The following is a 21,277-nucleotide window of genomic DNA, read 5'->3' on the forward strand; positions in this document are numbered from 1 at the left end:
GACACGAGAATGATCGCATCACACCCTCGGGCGGAGGAAAAAACGTCCCGGCCTAAAGGATATCTATCACCTCCCCCTCGGAATACATAAAAAAATAACATTCTAACATCCTCCTACCCGGAACAGGGGACAGGAGAGCAGGAGAGACGGGGGTCCCATAAAACCCCCGGACTTTTAGCATACTCGTAAGCCGATGGTCTTATCGAATAGGACTTAGCGTCTCGAGCCGGAGGAGATGCAAACTCCCCGGAGCGATATTTTTTATCCTCTATTCTTCTGTTCTCCTGTCCCGTGACACGTCCTGCGGGATCTAACAAAGCCTTATCCGCCGGGCTACGGACGGAGGACGGTGAACGCATTCAGCGGGGGAGCTTCCGGAAAATGAAATATTTATTGCGCTTATTTTGGAAGTGAGCGCATAATTTAATCTGCAGGTTTATTGCATCTCCGTCATTGCGTCATTATATTCCGTTTTTAGTTTAAAAGTTTTTCAGATTTCTTGTATTTAATTTGGGTATTTATAATCCATAAGCTCTTACGTAAGTCTAAGTAATTTCCTGCATTATGAAAATTTAAAAAAATATATTTCCCAGGTAGATTCTTAGGTAGAGGGCCGGCCTTACGCGGAAATATATACGTATAAGCTTTCCGGAAGAACTTCTCTAAGCGATAGTGAAAACCCTATTAAAATCCATTGCATAGTTTAGAAGAATTAAGCGCACAAACAGACAGACGCGGATAGTAACTTTGTTTTATACTATTAGATACTTATTGAGATATCAATGTATTGTCACGATTACGAATTTACTGAAAGTTTACCTGCAAACGGCCTGTAATCCCGTTTTTAGTTCATTATGATCTGGGATGTTCCGGGATGTTCCCGAACATTCCAGACTATTCCCGAACATTCCAGAATGTTCTGGGAATTTCTGGAATGTTGTGGAATGCTCTCGAATACTCTGGAATGTTCTGGACTTCTAGAAATTTCTAGAGGGTGAAACTTCCAGCCTTTATATCTGGATGGGGGATTGAGGTCTACCACACCATATAACTCCCTTGATGATACCGGGACTCTTTTCTGAGTTTTAGCAGCAGGCTCGCTTACTTTTATTATATATATATATATATATATATATTGATTACAATGATCACCTACCTAGGCGTCTACTGGTTTCGACAAGGCGTCAAAAGTTTACTCGCGCCAAGGGCTGTTTAGCTCAGGTCCGACCCTGCGTACCTACTAAGCATAAATAATATTATAAAAATTAATGCGGCAAAATCGATTAGAAAATTATCTCTCAAATTCATAGGAAAAACGACATAGCTCAATCGTTTTAGGTTTTTTAAAATTATTTTGTTGATCTTTGAATTTGGTTATACAGGGTTTTCCAATAAGAGGTGTTATTTTGATATTCAATCGTAAAAGATCAATGGTTTCGTTGCTTGTGTGGCACGTAGCGCCGTTTTGTTAAAACTAAACGTTGTCCAGATCAATATCATCCAATTCTGGCCATAAAAAATCATTAATCGTCTCTCGATAGCGATCCATTCACCGTAACTGTTGCTCCAGCCTCATTTTCGAAAAAGTAAGGTCCAATGACACCGCCGGACCATAAACCGCACCAAACAGTCACACGTTGAGGATAGAAAGGCTTTACAACAATAATTCTTGGGTTTTCCGAGTCCCAGATGCGACAATTTTGCTTGTTGACTAAGCCACCGAGGTGGAAATGGGCCTCATCACTCAAGATGGTTTTCATTTGATTCACTCAAGTGAATTTTAATAATTTCAATGCGTTGTTGAAGCGTGTATCGTTCCATTATTATTAATAACGTAGTTTTTACTTGTCAAATTATTAAGCGGGTTTAAAGTTAAAGACACGTCGGACAAACTTTTCTAATGAATAGAGCGCCAAAGCATGATATTTCTATCATGCTATGTCTGTCCGACGCGTCGCCAGCTCCTTTCGGATCATGAAAGACTTACCTCTCGGGCGGTGGGCACTGCTGTCATGCTATTATGTCACAGGGTGATGTGATGATTAAATAAAACAGTTTAATTGTTTAAATTGCACACTGATTATATATTTAACTGTCTGATCATATCAATATTTAAATTAAGACACTCACCCGAGATCGACCGTGTTATGAGCTACTCTGACTATCTAAACTTGGCTAGGTATTCTTGATGATGGGAAATCCATGACGGTGAGGAATGCATCGGTACGATCCGAGGCAAGTCGGATGCCTCTCATCCCTCCTCCGGAATATTCTGCTGCTGCGCGCTGGCCCTCTCGTGTGTTAGGCACCAATCGACATCCGCCCACAGATTTGCTCGGCGAGATTAATTAAGGCTCGGCCCAGAATATTAATAACTTGCCTGCACAAGGCCCAGGATGATGAATTTATATCCGCGACCACGGTCAACCCAGAGATGGCTCCGATTAATTGTCGATTTCAATCTACCGACATGCTGATCAAAATGTCGCCGTTATGGTTTTAAAATGTGAATCACGCACTTTCTCGATAACTCCAATATCATGTTGGATATTTAAAATAACAAACCCATCAGGGTAAAAATCTATCGATTCACGATTGACTGTATTACATTCCGTAATCCGGTTTTTAAATTAATAATGTCTGCGACTGTCGTTACCGAACCGGGGTCCCGCCGGCTCTCTAACAAGAGTCAGGAAACGCCCCCCCCCCCTTTCTCCTGACCGCTCATCTCTGTGTTGCCTGTCAAGAATCATAATTAATTTATTACCCTTTCGAAATTAGCCTACCTGAGCCTACTTGAGTTTATGAAATAATATTTCATAACAAAATGTCAAAAGATGACAGCTTCAAAAGTAACATCTACCGAAATAGCGGGCTATTCAAAATAACACTTCTTATCGGAAAACCCTGTATTTCATTAATTATCCTGCTTGTATGGCGTTATAATATAGGTAATGATAGTAAAAATAAACATAAAATTGTTTTAGAATGTCTATCGGAATGTACGTATCACTCATTTCTGAACACCGTTTGGATTCACTTGGACCTGTGTGCTTCATAAACTTACATGCATTTTCCTACGAACCATCTTGGCAACGCCATTTTAAAGATTGTCTACATTATTTTGTCGGCCTATAGATATAAAGCTGAAATCAAAATCTTCCTATTGGTGCGCGTTCTTCGGCGTCACGAAACTGGATTTTTTGCCCGGATTTAGAAGGAAAAATACAACTATTTTATGTTAGCAGCGTCATAAGATAATCTTTTTAGCTTTTAAATATCCGGTTACCTTAAAAAAATAATATGCACAAGACACCTCACAAAGCCTACATGGTTGTGAGGTGGGTTAAGGTAGGAGCCGTAGGAAGGGATTTATTAATGCGGGTCCTGAAGAGTCTCAGATTATATAAAGTAGAAAAATAGACGCCGGTAGCTCGTTCCACATACGAGCCGACTTACATAAAACAACTCGAAGAAACTACCAGTTCTCATAAAAGTAACATCAACTTTGAGCGTGTGTTCACGAGGATCAGCTAGCTCCTTAGTTTGTTCCACATATTTCAATTAATCGAAAAGATAAATATTATAAAAGCCGGTAGAAATCTCAGTCGAATCCGGACATTTAAATCTATTTAGACTAGTTAATACATTCAAATAATAATAAATACATTCATAACTTGTGTAAAACAATTCACAATTTGGGAGGCGGGTATGGGTCTGGATCTTAACCCACCTATTGCGTGGCGGGCCTTATCGGGAGAGACTAGTTATTACGTTTTGACCTCTCCAGCCAGTCTCTCTCGACCCATCCGGGAGGGATGGATTTATACGTCTGTCACTTCTGGACCCATTGACCCCCAGATTCCTACCAATAATTTTTCCTTCCCAGAACTTCCTAACCTTCCTTTCCCTAAAAACACTCTCCGCACAGTATCCTCAAAGATGAAATGGGCTCCTCGGGGCCTCCTGTGTGGAGCTAATATAATAACAAATATCTACAATAAATATAAATCTGCAATAAACATTCAATGTATCATTAAAATGCATTGGGATGTTTTTGTGATATTTCTTATCTTTCCTGCAGCCCATACTAAAGTTGAAAGCGTGGAAAATTGCAATATCCCGGCTTTAGCGAAGATTAACCCCGCTTGACCCCCCCCCCCTCCACCCCTCCTGCACCCATCACGATAGCAGACTACACCGGTCCTCAGAGGATATTGCCATTCCCATAATATTATGAATAATCCCCCCAAGATCTAGTTTTTTTACGTGCATCGCTTTTTATGCAAAGACGAACTCTTGGCCCGGCAAACTACCCCAAGAACAACGCTGTCAACAAGTTTTGAAAAAATTTACCTTAATATACCTATTTGAAATTAAATATAATAAATCAACAAGCGAATTTTTGAGGTTATGATTCCCATTGATTTCCATGAAGCCGTACATTCATAACATACTATTTAACATGGATTTTATTTTTTACGAAAAAATTTCGATTACCTGTTTACCTGCTGAATTGAAAACACGCGGAGAAAATGAGTATTGCTAATTTATTATAAGAATCTCTTCAAATTAATCGTGATCCGGTTAAAAACGGGATTGCGGGACGTTTCCTGATAAACTTTTAGTAAATTCCTAATATACTGGAAAACGTATTCATGCACCTACATTACCTATTGTCTTGATTATAAATAATGACGAAATGCAAAAATATTTGAATTTTTATGAACACGTGTTCCGACAAAATGATCAAGTTTGTCAGGAAATCTATCAACTCATTAGTTAAGAGCTTCGTTTAGAGCAAGGCTGCCCAACCCCAGGCCCGCGGGCCATAATGTGGCCCGCGAACGAATTATAAGTGGCCCGCGTGAACCATTTTCGAAAAACCCGCCAATCCGCCAATTTGAAAAAGTGTCGCGGGCCTGCTGTAAAACAAACAATGCCGCTTGCGCGCGGTCACCAGTGTTGCTAACGAAGGCGATTTATCGCTATTTGGTCTTTTTTTTTTTTTTTATATTTACTCCACACAGGAGGCCCTGAAGAAAATAATTTCCCTCAGGGCCTATGTCGTCTTTGGGGATGCTGTGTGGAGGGTCTTTTTGTGGAGAGGAAGGAGTGAACATGGGTCTTGAAGAGTCCCATGTTGTAGGAGGGAGGAAACACAGAGGCCGGCAGTTCGTTCCACAGCCGAGCTGTTGAACTTAAGAACGAATCGTAGAAGCGACCCGTTCTCATGTGACAAGTGTCAACTGTGTACAAATGTTGGGCGCGCGTTTGGCGTGTATCCCGACTACGCACCGGTGCCGAAGGGATCAATGACGCTAGTTCTTCAGAGCATCTTCCATTGTAATACCGATAGAACAAGGACAGCATACCTACCTGACGCCTGTGCTCTAAAGATTGCAGTCCGTTTGTTAAGATTGGGGAATCTATCAAACGGACCGCCCGTTTCTGCACAGAGTCAAGGGTTTTTTTCAGGTATTTTGGGGCTCCAGACCAGAGATGGCTGCCAAATTCGACAGTAGGGCGCACTTGCGATTTGTACAGGGTGAGCAGTTGTGTACTATTAAAGTATCTGCGGGCCCTGTACAGTACGCCCAGCTTCTGAGAGGCCAACTTTACTCTAGCTTCGATGGAGCCCCCGTACCTGAGCTGGTCACTTATAGTTACACCAAGCATATCAATGGAAGGCCTGTTCGGAAGATTGCTTCCGTTGAAGGAGACTAGATTATCATTTGGATCCCTTTTAGACGTAATCAGACAGGATTGGGTCTTTGAAACATTAAATTCGACGAGATTATTTTTACCCCAGGAGGAAATACTCTCGAGATAACCGTCCATTCTCTGCTTCAAAGCCCTCCGAGCCGTTGGAGTTTGTGTGCCCTTTGGGGGCTTGTCAAACAAAAAGCTATCATGAACTGTACTGTCATCCGCGTAACAATGAATCGGTGCACATGTCAAAAGGTCATTGATGTGCAACAAAAACAAAGTTGGAGACAGAACCGATCCCTGTGGGACGCCAGCATTTATGGAGTGCGAGGAAGAGGTGAAACCGTCAGCAACCGCCTGAATCGACCTATCCCTTAAAAAGTCAGCAATCCACGTACACAGGGATGCGGGAAGTCCGTAAGAATGCAATTTGTTGACAAGTCCTCGGTGCCAGACCCGGTCAAAGGCCTTGGATATGTCTAGTGCGACCGTTTGGGTCTCACCGTGACGTTCCAGGCACCGCCCCCAAACATGCGTCACATACGCGAGAAGATCACCGCACGAGCGGTTCCGCCGGAATCCGTATTGACGGTCGTTGATAATTTTGTTCTTCTCGAGGTATGTGAGCAGTTTGTCGTTGATCACACGTTCCATCACTTTGGACAGAACTGATGTGATCGCTATGGGGCGGTAGTTGGCCGGGTTGGAGCGGTCACCTTTCTTGGGAATAGGGTGAATTACCGCTTTTTTCCAACCAGAGGGCACAGTGCCACACTTCAGGGACATTTTGAAGAGCTTTGTCAAAACTGGAACTATTTCCGCAGCACACCTCTGCAATACCAGGGCAGGTATTCCATCAGGTCCACTAGCTTTGTTAACATCGAGCCCCCGTATGACGTGGAGTACATCCCGATGCCGGATCCTCAGCTTTTTCATATAGAAGCCGCAGTGAGGAACCGACGGCGGAACAGCACCCCCGTCGTCGAGGGTCGAGTTTTCCGCAAACATTTTCCCTAAAAGGTTTGCCTTTTCGGTGGCGGTGTTTGCTAGTGAGCCGTCAGGTCTGGTAAGAGGTGGCAAACTGGGTTTGCAAAAATTTCGACCTATTGAGCCCGCAAGCGACCAGAATGCTCTGCTGCCATGCGGGCAGGCAGCCAGCTTTTTGCTGATCTGCAGGTCGTGTTCGAATTTTGACCTATTGATGATTCTCTTACATTCCTTTGCCGATTTGTTGTATGCTGATCTGCTTTCGGGCGTTCGAGATGTGTTGTAGGCTCGGTAAGCCGCGTTTTTTCGTCGAACTGCTTCGGAGCATTGTCGACTGAACCACGGCTTTGAGCCCTACTACTCAGACTACTCAGACCGAGAATCAGCGACGAAAAAATCTAACCTGTTGAACTTACTTTTTAAACAAAAATACACTGGTTTTGATATAGTATCTTTTGCGTCCGAAATGGAATCTTGTAGCCACCCCCCCCCCCCCCCCCCCCATAGAATTCGAAAAATTGTTGTGGGGAATCACATATGATGTTTTTGGGTGCGCGGAAATTTTTCTCAGCGAAGTTCCGTAACAACCCCCCCCCCCCCATGGATTTCAAATATTTGGTGGGGGGCACTCATTTTGATTTTCTTTTTGTGAGGAATTATGTTTTATAGAAATTCTCTAACAACCTCCCCCCCCCCCCATGGAAATAGGAACCGTAAGGTATTCAGTGGCCCGCCAGTGATTCAAAATCGTCAATTTGGCCCAACTGTTAAAAAGGTTGGGCAGCCTTGGTTTAGAGGATTACCAATAATTTGAAGACTTCCTAATAAATTAGCAATACTCAATTTTCTCCGTGCAATAATAACAAGCATTCCGCATTCTAATATCAGTTATGTGTCAGTGATTATAACTCTGGTTCAATGAACTCTGATCTGCTTTGAATTTAAGTGTAATTTTCAAACTTAGAACTGATTTTGTGAAGAATTCGGACACGCGGTAAAGTACACCTCCCTACCTGATTGTGAGTCTAAATTAAAACGTAATTGAAGCCCAGTGTCTTTGGTCATTTCAGGGGTCAGAGGGGACTGTGGGCAGGTATTCAAAAAACATTTTTGAAACTTTCTATGCAATGTATAGTCACGATTACCAATTTACTAAAAGTTTATCAGGAAACGGCCTGTAATCCCGTTTTTAGTTCATTATGATCTGGGATGTTCTGGGATGTTCCCGAACGTTCCAGACTATTCCTGAACATTCCACAGCATTTCAGAATATCGCAAAAATATATTCAAAATCGTGCTTTAATGATTTTATTTAAATAAAGTTTTTACAGGAGTTTTTACGATGTTTGTCTCACTAGAATATGTCTCACTAGGTATGATAATCAAAGTCAGAAAAATAAACTTTAAATCTTCCACACATTTTTAACGGTATTCATAGTTTGTGACAATATCCCATTGGAGCAGTCCGCTATGGGCGCCATCTTGCCAAGGCGACAAGGATCCAAGGAGCCAAGGCGCTGATAATACCTAATAAAGCACCTTTGAGATTACTCACGCCAGGCACCATTAAACTCAGGGCCGACCCCTCCTCAGCCCTTGCATGTGCCTTTCTATTCTAACCTTTATGAAAACTATTGTTAATAATTATTAGTGAAACCTTATGCAAATTAAAAAATTAACTCGATAATATGTTTCTATGTTCTTAGTGGTGGGGCAATAAATGATAATATATTGTACCACACGCCATTTTTTCATCTTCTCCGGCTGTGTTGATGTGCTGCAAAACTTGATCAAATTAGTTTTATTTTTTCTTTCATTTTTCCAATTGGAAAATTGACTTCAATTGGAAGGTTTAATTTGTTCTAGCTTGGATGCTTGCATATAGGTTTGTGCCTTTGATAAGATGTTATGAAAACAAACAAAAGATGGCACTAATAACTACATATTATTTGATTATATGATGAACAATAATAATATGCCTGTAATATTATCATAAAAATTAATGTTTGGTAGGGAAAACGAAATAAAAATAACTCTGTTATATTCCTCGATAGGAAGCAAACAATATAGAAAGTATCTAATTCCATTCTGCTATTTATTTTGTTGAAAAAACGGTGTGCATAGGTATCTACCTACCATATTATGGTACAGTGTAATATATTTCTCGTAGCGCAGAATATATATTTTTTATGCAAGTACCGCACAAGAGTCCTAACTGCTCCCAACCGTCTGGAGCCAGTGAGATTATGGCATCCCCAATTGGCGAACGTTTTGAAGATGAAGGTAGTGGGAAGGGGAAAGAAAGAGGAAGGTGGGGAAGTATCTGGCTATTCAGATCTTTTCACCAAACACAGTTAAAGCATTTCCAGCAAAAAAATGGTGAACAACTGGAGGAAATTATAAAAAAAGTCGCATCTGCAGCTGGAGTTCAAATCAAACACGCTGATATAAACAATGTGACCAGAACTACAGACCGAAGACTTAATGCTCCGCCAAAAATCCTAGTAAAATTTACAGAAATTAAACTAAAAGAAATCCTTCTATCTAAAAAAAGAGAAATGGACCTTAATTTATTAAAGGATTTGACAAACGAAAAAGTGTACATAGGTGAAGTAATAAGTCCCTACAAAAAAGAGTTGCTTTGGAAAGCAAAGCAACTAGCCAAAGAAAAAAATTATGAATTTGTTTGGATCAAAAATGGGAAAATAATGGTTCGTAAAGGTCATGATCAAAAAATTTTGTACGTAAATCATCTGGACGACCTCGATAAATTAATATAACATATCACTTACTTGAACACACCAAACTGAAATACCTACTGAGAACATGGATAAGGAAACAATAACTACAAACAAACCAGATGAACTGCTTACTCTTAAAAACAATTTTAATATATTAAATAAAAATATACGAAGTATCAACAAAAACTTCGATGAACTTCAAATACTAATTAAGAATCTAAAAATTAATCTTGATATAATTATCCTCACTGAGTGCTGGATAAAGGATAAATATTCACCCTTGCATATTAATAATTACACCTCATATGCAACCAATTTGAATTACACAAAAAATGATGGTGTGATAGTGTACATTAAAGATGACACTAAAACTGAAGTCAATGAAATAAAATTCCCAAATGCAAACTGTTTGAAAATCAAAGTGGGTGATGAAACCACTATATTAGCTCTGTATCGATCACCAGCTACAACTAATATTAATCAATTTCTTGAAACGCTTTCTAATGAACTCAATCTTCTAAAAAACAAAAAAAATGTCTTCCTCATCGGAGATATAAATATTGACATACTAGAAAACGGTCATCCAAATAGAACTGATTATCTGCAAACACTGGCCGCCCACGGACTTGAAAGTTTGATAAATAAACCTACGCGTGTTACAAATGACAGCAAATCTTGCATCGACCACATATTCAGTAAGACTGTTAAACCAACCAACTCTATCATATTCACCTCTACTATAACCGACCACTATACAACAATTTTATCTATTACAAAAAAGAAAATACAAAGATCGCAGCCCTACCCAATTATCGTGCAGAAGACAGAAACCATATGGAATGAAGTAAAACATCAATTACTAAATACAAACTGGATAAACCTACTGGAGAACCTTGATACAAATAGTGCCTGGAGTAAATTCATTGAATATATAACTCATACCATCATGTCAAATACCAAATCAATAGAAAAAAAGATTTCACATAAAAATCAACATCTTAAACCATGGATAACCCAAAGCGTTATAAATTGCATTAGAAAAAGAGATGAACTACACAGGAAAGTTAGTTTAAATCCTTGTGATATTTTTATACAACGATATTATAAAAGATACAGAAATATTTGCAAAAATGTTGTACGCAATGTCAAAGAAAATTATTATAAGAAAAAAATAGACGAATGTAACAATGACCCACGCAAATTATGGAAGATCATTAATGAAATTACAAGTGCAAAATCATCCCATAACAAAAGCATAGATGAACTAACAATTGAAAATACCCAAATCTCTTTCGAAAAGCATCCGGACAAAATTCTCGAATACGTAAACGAATTTTTTACAAATATAGGGTCAAAATTGGCAAAACAAATCAGACATCCAAAAACTAGCATTTTACCAGAAGAAAAGGAAAGTATGAACCAGATAGATAAATTAAAGTTAACTAATGTAACCAATACTGAAATCAGAAACGCAATTGTATCCCTCAATGTTAATAAATCATCGGGAAATGATATAATCTCAAATAAAACAATAAAACAACTCCAAAATGAACTGACCTTCCCTTTGACATACTTGGTCAATCTGTCTATATCTACAAATGTATTCCCCTCATGCCTTAAAAAAGCAACAGTTATACCTATACATAAAAGTGGTAACAAAAAGGATATATATAACTACCGACCCATAAGTCTCTTAAGCTCCTTTTCAAAAATCTTGGAAAGTGTAATGAAGAAGCAAATTGTTCATTTTCTTGAACAAAACAAATTATTATCACCATCCCAATATGGCTTTAGGGAAAATCTAAGCACCAATGATGCCATCGAAAATCTAACAAGCATAGCCATAAAAAACATAGATGAAGGGAAAAAGTGTTTGGCTTTATTCATAGATCTTCAAAAAGCTTTTGACACAATAGACCATAAAATATTACTAACTAAGCTAAAAAAAATAGGAATGGCCGAAACAACAATGAACTTATTAAAGTCATATATAACAGGGCGAGAACAACAAGTACAAATTGGCAAACAAAAGAGCAAACCACTATCTTTAAACTATGGCGTCCCTCAAGGAAGTGTACTGGGACCGATCCTATTCATTATCTATATCAACGATTTAACTAACCTTACCATTAAAGGAAACATAATCAGTTTTGCTGATGATACTGTTTTATTATTTCAAGAAGAAAATTGGACGGATACATTTAATGAGGCTGAAAAGGGGCTTAGTGCACTTCAAAATTGGCTTAAAATCAACTCGCTTACCGTTAATATAAGCAAAACAAAATATATAACATTTTCAATAAACGCAAGGAGCCAACCAATAAAATCGCTAGAACTAAAACTACACGAATGCCATGGAAATAATATACAATGTTACTGCCCCGTCATCGAAAAAACACAAAACATAAAATATCTCGGAGTAATAATCGACGAAAATCTTAGATGGGACCTACACATCAAAGGTATTACGGAAAAACTCACAAGCCTTATATATTTCTTTAAAAATCTAAGAAACGTATTAAATAAAAAGGATATGAAAAAGGTCTACTACGCATTATGTCATTCTCGAATTGAATATGGAATCATAGGATGGGGATCTGCTACACATACGTACCTACACAACCTGAATACGATTCAAAAAGGAATCATAAAGACCATATTGAAAGTACCAATTAGAACGCCTTCAATTGAAATATTCAATTCCTTTGACGTACCAAATGTACAGCAAATATATGCCAAAAATATATTATTGAAGCTCTTCAAAAATAACAAATCCTCTACTAGACTGTGTATGCATAACACTAGATCGAACAAAAATGATATAAAAAATATTCCAAGATATAAAACCACATTCGGACAAAGAAACTATACATACTTTGCAACAAAACTCCATAACATCCTTCCCCAAGACATAAAACTAATAAAAAATCCTAATGAATACAAATCATTAATAAAAATATGGCTGAAAGAGGTCAATGAAAAAACCCTAATGAAAACACTAAAAACGATATAGAAGACACTAAAAACGACATAGAAGACACTAAAAACGACATAGAAGACACTAAAAACGACATAGAAGACAAATAAACCATATTTAAATAACTTTAGTCCGCCTCGGCACAGGACCCCCTAGTGAGGAGGACTAAGAAATACAATATTTTATACTTAATTTCACCATTATATTTTGTATGTAACATTTATTTTATATAGTCGCTAAAATAAAAAAAAAAAAAAAAAAAAAAAAAGTAACTTTTAGATTATAAATGGTGGTCTTTCACCAGGGCGATAGTAGTACTGAAAGTTTTATCATCAAATTCATTGCATCAAACCTTAAGAACTCCAGGGGCTAAATTATGAGAAAAAATTAATTTGATATTATATTAATTATCAGTAAACAATGAAGCTTGCAATTTAAATGAGTGTGGCCATAAATTAGAAAGGTTAGTTAGTTCTGTTCAGTAAATAACAAACGACCTTATAAGAATGAGCTCAATAGAGATCCAAGAAGTAACTCTACTCAACTTTTGCTAAACGCCAAATAATCAATCCCAATATCCCAGCACTGGAAGGAACGGAATAAATTATCTGATAATAATATGATACAATTTACAGTGCTCATGGACGGTCCAAACCCAAAGTGAACCAGGCAACTTTTCAAGGCGGATTGAAATTCACTGAGACTATTAACACGACACTGCCGTCTAAGGAGACATATACAGTGGAACCTCTCATAACGAGCACCTCTTATAACGAGTAATTCGCATGACGAGCAAAATAGATGATGAAAAAAAGCTCCCATAACAAGCGACATTTCGCATAACAAGTGACGAAGAAAGGGCAAGTCCCATCTTCACGTCAATTACATGTGAGCTGGGACTTCTGCACCAGTGTGTCAGTCTCTGGTTAGCACTCGTTTTGCTAGCACGTTAGTGTCGCACACATTTTTCCAAACTTGTGTTCAGACATTATTTGTATTTTTTTTGTGCAAAGTTTGCAAAAATGTCCCTGAAGAAAAGACCAAAAGAAGACAGCCATAAGAGAATAAAAGTAACTGTAGAAATAAAACTTAAAATCATTGAAAAGCCAAAACAAAGTATGAGTGTGGCTGATCTAACGAGCACATTCAATCGGTCTACATCAACGAATTGCACTATCCTCAAGAATAATGATAAAATTAAGCAGATTGATGCAACACCACTCTGTTACTCCAGCCTATGGACCAGCAGATTATTTCTAACTTTAAGAACAACTCTCCACTAAAACACTCTTCGAGTGTTGTTTTGTGGTGTTCGAAGGAACAAGTCTCACTCTCAGAGAGTTTTGGAAATATAACTTTCACATCGTTACTTGCCTCAAGATGATTGACAAGGCGTACGAAGGGGTTACCAAGAGGACCCTCACTTCTGCTAGGACGAAGATTTGGCCAAAGAGCGTTGTCGAATGTGATTTTGAGGGGGTTTGAAAGAGTACATATGGAGTCTACAGTCACCGAGATTGTGTCTTTGGCCAATACCATAGGACTGAAGGTGGATAACAGCGGCATTGATGAGCTTGTGGAAGAGCACAGTCATGATATGACCACTGAACAGTTTATGGAGTTGCATTGTGTTTCACAGCAAGAAGTTATGGAGGAGAGTTTGTTAGTGGAGGAGGAGGAAGTACCAGAGCAACAATCTTCTGGCGTAATAAGACAAATGGGAAACTGTTGCATCGTACATGCTTGTACGTACGTACAAGCATCACCCTAATAAGGAGGTGGCTATGCGTTCTACAAATGAATTCAATGATAATGATGTGTTACATTTTCACCAAATTTTGAAGCATCAGCAAAAACAAATGTCTATAGACAGCTTTCTAGTAAAAAAAAACATGAATTATTTGTCATAAATTCATAAATAATAAAATAGTTATTTTGATTTTTTATTGTTATTTGCAAATCGAAATCGCATTCCAGGATGTTACGCTCCTTAACAATTTATATGTGTGTATGTATTTGAATTTGAATAAACGTTAAAAATAAAAATAAATGGAGAATTTTTTTGGCGTGGAATGCATTATAGTATTTTACATTGATTTATATGGGAAAAATTGTTTCACTTAACGAGTTTTTCACATAACAAGTAAGATTCTGGAATGAATTAAACTCGTTTTTAGAGGTTCCACTGTATTTGCATTTGTTGCAAGTGCAAAATACCAACATCTGTAGGAAATATGAAGTGATTGAAAACATAATCATTTACCGCTGATACCTGGGCAACCAAGTTGTGGAGTTGGATGATAACCAAGGTGATATTTATGTAAAAGGTCTAGGCTATTACTGTAAACGGAATAAGGTGAAACACGGGAGAGAACATAATGAGACTGCTCAGTCTAAGTGCTTTATGAGCTAGGCAGGACGTATTTCAACAAAATAAATAAAATGTTGATATAAATAAGTGTAATAACCATTCGAGATATACTTGGAAGTAAGCAGAGATGCGACAACTAACTACATGCAACATTCAGATATAAATGTAAGTAAAATTCAAGAGGTGACTAGAAAAGAGTTCAAAGGAGAGCAAAACTTATAACCCGAAGAGCGGGATTCAATATACAGATGCATTGATATTTTCTATCTCTCCATAAGCCAATGTAATAATTGCTATTTATTTTTCGGAATAACTTTATTGATTAAAACCTCAAATTGTAATATTTAATTATTGAAGACAATATTAGCGATTTCTAAACGAAAATCTGAAACAGAAAAAGTTATTCCGAAAAATAAATATTCATTCTAGACTTGCAGAAAAGTCAATAGATGTCGCACATTAAAAATTAAAAAAATAAGATAGGTTCATCTAAAAACGACGCTGTCTAGATTGCATTTAGTTCGGGTTGAATCTTGCGATCATACATAAAGATAGTTGCCAATAAAAATGTGCGGTGAAAAAATGAAGACAATGTTGGTAGTTCTTATTCGAAGTATGATACAGTTAAAAGTGACCGAGGGGGATAGGGTCCCATTAGCTCAGTGGTAGAGCGGTGTCCCGGAAAGACAAGGGTCCTGGGTTCGAGTCCTAGATGTGACCGTATCCTTTTCTGATTTTTCTGTTTCAGATTTTCGTTTAGAAATCGCTAATACTGTCTTCAATAATTAAGTAATAATTGCTTCTAGAATTAACTGAAATCATAACGAAGTTAAGTATTTTCCCTATGGAATTTATGTATGAGGCATTTTTACATACCTATTATTGTTAAAACCGTTTCCATATAAGCTTATACTATATTTTTTCCTGTGGACCCTAATGGTCTTGGCCTTTAAATGTACAAGGCTACCAATAACACCGAATGCGTTGAATGCTTTTGAGGTTTTGTCTACGCATTCCTTCATCCATGAAGCAGAAATCTATTTATATAAAGAAGAGTGTCTGTGGCAGGCGGCGTGGATTTGATTTTTGTAAAAATCTAGTTTTATTCGGAGATTAATGAAATTATGCACACTTGACAAAACAAGAGAAAGGTCACTGTCTACGTGAGATTTTGAAAAACCATAAAACCACACCTTTTCCCGTGCCTTAAGGCAGAATTTTAATACTTCTTGTTTAAATTTTGCACACTTGACATTCAAAATAAGAGGAAAATAATTACTGTCTACATCTGAATTATAAAACTCTGCATAAAGCCCTGACAACGTTGGAGACTTCAGCTAGTTTTGAAGAAAATTAATTTGCATGACTCTCTCAAAAGTTGTAAATAGTGAGCACTGACATAATAATTGCACTGATTTTGCTGTATGCAACTACTTTCAGCTCACAAAGTCACTTCTTTAATGAACTGCAGTGCTTTGAAATACCATTAAATGGTCAAAAAGTGTGACAAACCACCCACTTTTAAATATTGCCCACTGCGGCCAAATTGTTTGTTCCATACTTTGGTTCAATTGTTAAATAAGAAAAAAGTTTTCGAATAAAGAATATCAAAACTTGAACGAAATTGAAAAGTACCTACCTTCTGGTTAGTTCAAAATAATTTTCTTTTTTCAATTACAAGTTCTTACATAGTCTCAAAATTTATTTTTACTTACTTTCTTTCTACAAATCTTCCTACATGGTTTAATATACTATGATATAAATCAGACTATTTTTTTGTAAGTTGTGAGTTTGCTTTCCACGCAGAACCATAATAAAATATATTTTTTCGATGTATTTAAAAGTATGTACACTAATAATTATTTCAAAGTTCAATGAATCCCAAGTACCTACCTGAAGACATTCTTGTACCACTCTCTTTAAGTATTTCATTGCAGTTTGCTACTTTTATGCAGATTTTTTACTCGTAAGACTACTAACGGGACACTGCCACCTCAGGAGACACATTTAGCTGCTGGTAGTGGATAACACCGATAGATGTAGGAAAAGTGAGAAGTATGAAGAGACTACAATAATTCACTTATGGTGCCAATGTCCCGCCCTAATGGGAATGAGGCTTAGTTACCTGGGAAGAGACATGTGGAACCAGGAAACGTGGCCAAATATCTAATGACAACCCTGATGAACTTCATTAAAGGGACCGGTTTACTGTTAAAGGAATGAAATTAGATGGAAGATGGTATTATGGGCCTATGGCCTTAGTTCTCGCAGGAACCATGGTTAATCATCTCCGCTTTATTTATATTGTGTTATGTAGGTTTTAATAAATGCTCAAAAAATAATATTTCAATAAGAGTATCTAAAAGCAAACAGAATGTTGAAAACAAATTAATAAATAATATGGTTATGTAATTAATACAATATTAGGGCCGTCAAGTTAGCGAACCATGAAAATAGTTTAAGAGATTCAATATTTCTCATAAACGCAGGAAAACAGCAAAGAATTCAATGATTTGGATATGAAGCAATGATTTTGTGCCAGAGGCCAGGACAGAGTGGTGTGTTACGTTTTTTTCTGTCTGCCACTGAGAGTAACGGATACTTAGTTTTAATAATCAATTTGTGAATGCCAAGAGTTTGGTTATAAATCAATAATCTTACTCCCAACGTTTCTTAAAATTGGAAACAATTTATGAGTTTGAATTATTATCCAAAACTAGTTGGAATCGAACTGGACAAATATATTAAAAAAATAAACAATTTCATTCTTGAAATGCCTAAAAATTCATTAAAATTGATTTAGGATTTAATTTATTTAAAATTACATTTATTATTGTAACAAAATACTTACATATTGATGTGTTTGTAAAAATGTAGTTAGGTAATCCGTCCATAAAATGATAAAGTTCCATAATAGGCACTCACTGTAATTATTTCCCAAGATTAATTGAATTTGAACAAATCATTTTATTAAAAAACATTTTGATCGTTTATTAGCAAGAAAGATTTTTAATAATATTATATTTTTAAATTGTTGGAACTTAGGAATCAATTGTTTCAGAGAAAAATAAATATGTCTACCCTTCACAAAAATCATTTGAAGAAATTTACTGCTTATTTCAAATATTTTTATGTAAGCTGTTAAACTTATAATTTCTCAAGAAAAATGAAAAGGTAAATATTTAAATCAGCCTTGCACATTATCTAAATCCAATATGCAGATGACTTCCCCCAACCAAGGCTGAGGGTGAACTGTTTCCTACGTTAGATATTCCTTGGATGTTGGGGAGACCTTCCGACGGGACGATTTGGAGCGGGACTGAAACCGTTTTGTCCTACTCACGCTTGTGTGTATTCATACAAAGTGCTGTCTCCAACCCTTCCATACTTTGAACTATACCAACACATATATAATACATTTGAGATGCAAAGGGTGGTGTTTTTTACCATTCCCTTTTTAAAATACTTTTAAAGGGATGCAGGGAACATTTTCCGTCTCACTTTTCAAGTGCAATTACTTCATTATTTCAGTTGTGAAGTAATATCTATAACCTCTGCTAGATTAGGAATGTATTTTTTGTTTCAGTGAATAATTTCATGTTTTAAATAGCTTATTTGACTTTTTTGCAATGAAGTGTGTGTAATAAATGATATGCATCTGTTGTTTCTATCTCGCTTGCAACATATTAAATGCAAGGGGTAACCTTTTTACCCTTTTATAATTTTGCAACCCTTTTTTATTGACTCAACAACCCCTTGCCTTTTTTACAAAAAGAGTTACACATACATAAGGAAGTTCAATACATTCATAACATTTTGAAAAAAAGGAGTGTGTGTGTAGTGCTGCCATACAACAAAAATACGTAACAACATGAATGTTAACAAACAAATTTATTAAATCGTGGAGCACTTTTTTATGCTAAATATTAAAAGGAAGGTTGTATTTTATTTGTTAACAATTTTATAACAGCAACTTGAAGTTAAAACAGACATATATTATTTATTCAATTTAAGTCAAATTTAGTACTAACCTACAAAGCTTGTGTCACAATAAGTCATTTTGCGCTGTTGGCAGCCTTTGCTGTCATTTCGAAGTCCATTGCACGGTATTTTATATCTTCCGTCAATCTACTAGGTTAATTTCTCACATAAATTGAAGAAATATCAATTAAAATGACGTTATATCACTTTGGAAACTGTTTGGCATTAGTTTATGTTCCATATTGGATGGCATACAAGTATTCTGGGTTGTAAGTTGATTCTACTTGTACTCATAATTTTATTGTAGGGCTTATAATGTACCATGAGAAATCGGAATTACATTAATTAAATTAACTAATATTATTAGGTCCGAGTATGGTGCATTCTGGAAATGTATACAAGCCGGAGGAATATACGTGTTTACCCAGCTATGTAAAATGCTTGTTTTGGCGACGTTCTTCCCTGATACCGATGGAGAAAATGTTTCTACGGGTGAGGACTTTTTAGGGGTAAGTCACTAAAAGCAAGGTTAAACTGATGTTCTTATAATGCTTCGATATTTTATTTAATAATTATGTTGTTCAAATCCGTGGTTAGATTTCTCATGTTCATGTTTTATTTGTAGGAATTTTTGAAGTCAACCATTGATATCGCAGACCTAGTTGGCCTATATATTGTATTGGCTGGCATTCCTGGAAAGGGCCACTCCAAAGTGCTGACGGCTGGAATTGGATGGGCCGGTGCTGAGGTAGGTCACAGTAGAGCTCACATAATATATATTCTCATAATATCCCGATAAGGCTGAGGTCCTGAATTCAATTCCTAGATGCAACATTACCCTTTTCTGTTTCAATTTTCTTTTTAGAGTTGCCAATGTTTTCTTCAGTGATTAAGTACATATTACCTTTTCCTACAAAAAAATATCCATAATTCTGGTGCACCCTTTTTACCATATCGTATTAAAAGTAGCAATAGCCCAAATTACATATTATAATAATTCACAAAAACAAAAAACCCATAATTTTTATGAAGTATGATTTTATCTCTTAGATAGAAATGTATTACTGTCAAATTCAAGTAATGCTGTGTTCCCACTGGATCTGGTTCTATGGTCTGTTTATAAAACGACAGTTGAAGTTGTGTTGAGTTGAGTTGGGTTTCTATTCTATATTTAAACCTGTTCTCACTGATATATTTCATAGATCCAGGCAACAGAAACTTAAAACTATGCGTATTGCAGTCTGCAATCAAAAATCGTAATTTAATGAACGTATTTGAGAAAAAATCCAACGTGGTGTCTTAATTTCCCGTAATCAAAATCGAAACAATTTGCGATGGTCTCATCTGTCTGGATATAGAATCTGATATGCAATTAAAAGTATAGAAAATAAATGCTGATAATAATCAAAAACTTTCTTCCATTTCAGGTTATTCTCACGAGAGCCCTGCTGTTGTGGTTTGGCGCGAGGGGGGCCGAATTTGACTGGAAATACATCCAGAAGTGCTTTGAGTCCAACATCGCCTTGGTCCAGCATGTCACCACGGCGACCCTGGTCTGGCTGTGGGGCCGCCACGACCTCAACCGCAAGCTAGTGCCGGCCGTCATCGCCATGCTGGTGCTCACCCCCTATAAGGGCCTGCTGCTTGAGGCCTTCCTCACGCTGCTAGGATCCGGGCCCTGGGCAGGACTCATGCTCAAGGCTGTGGTCACCCTATTCCTGGCCGCCACAACGTTACACATTTACGCTGGCTTGGCCCAGAAACTAGGCATTTTCTAAGTCATTATAGCTGTGTAAAACTAATATATTATTATTATATTAAGTAAAAAGTTGGTATTTATACATTTTTCAATACAATGTTTAGAATGTACTGTTTTGGTTATGTTATTATTAAAAAATTGTGTGTATGGTTAATATATTTTCTTTTAAGTATATCGTCATAGGAAAGCAAAACTGCTATATCTGCCACTATCCCTGGGTATACTTTTGTTCATCTATCTCTTCTTCTGGTTCAAGACTTCAATTTTTTTTCTTCAGTTGTAAGTACCTACATAATATGTTTTTCGACTCTTATAAAATTTTATGTATGTTTTGATAGTTGGAGTTGAACTGGTTTCTTACGAAATATAATTTTTTTTGTAGTACCTATTGAAAAGAATCCCATTTAAGGCGATGCACCTCAGCATGTAACAATCGGAATCGGGTGAAATCACGCACTAAAAATAAACTTGAAATTTTCACTTAAAACCCGTTGCCTATTTTGATTTGTGCAAAAAAAAACACAGCCAAAATGCATGTTTTATTTTATTTTATGAAGTTCAGGCACAAATATTAAAATGTTTTGAATTTAAAAAATTGAATTTGCCACATTAACCAGTGGAATGCCGATGGGTCTCTGGAGAACATGCAAGCATAAGCATTCTAATATTTTCCTTTTTCAGAATAATTGGCGTTGCGATTTTGACCTGCTTCGAAGAATGTATGAAAAACAAAATGGCATCGCTTGGGTTTA

At 36.9% G+C, this 21,277-nt stretch overlaps 1 protein-coding gene across 1 annotated transcript; it reads left to right on the forward strand.

The window, feature by feature from the left end:
• Nucleotides 1-18,849: 18,849 nt before the first annotated feature.
• On the forward strand, nucleotides 18,850-20,765 carry LOC149421299 (BOS complex subunit TMEM147). Its single transcript, XM_089635463.1, has 4 exons — nucleotides 18,850-19,035; nucleotides 19,134-19,275; nucleotides 19,392-19,514; nucleotides 20,194-20,765. The coding sequence occupies exons 1-4, from the start codon at nucleotides 18,959-18,961 to the stop codon at nucleotides 20,542-20,544; spliced, it is 693 nt and encodes a 230-aa protein (XP_089491589.1). The 5' UTR covers nucleotides 18,850-18,958; the 3' UTR covers nucleotides 20,545-20,765.
• The last annotated feature ends 512 nt before the right edge of the window (nucleotides 20,766-21,277 follow it).

The sequence above is a fragment of the Hesperophylax consimilis genome, chromosome 9, assembly GCF_061612785.1.
Source record: "Hesperophylax consimilis isolate HC1 chromosome 9, BYU_Hcon_1.0, whole genome shotgun sequence".
NCBI lineage: Eukaryota > Metazoa > Arthropoda > Insecta > Trichoptera > Limnephilidae > Hesperophylax > Hesperophylax consimilis.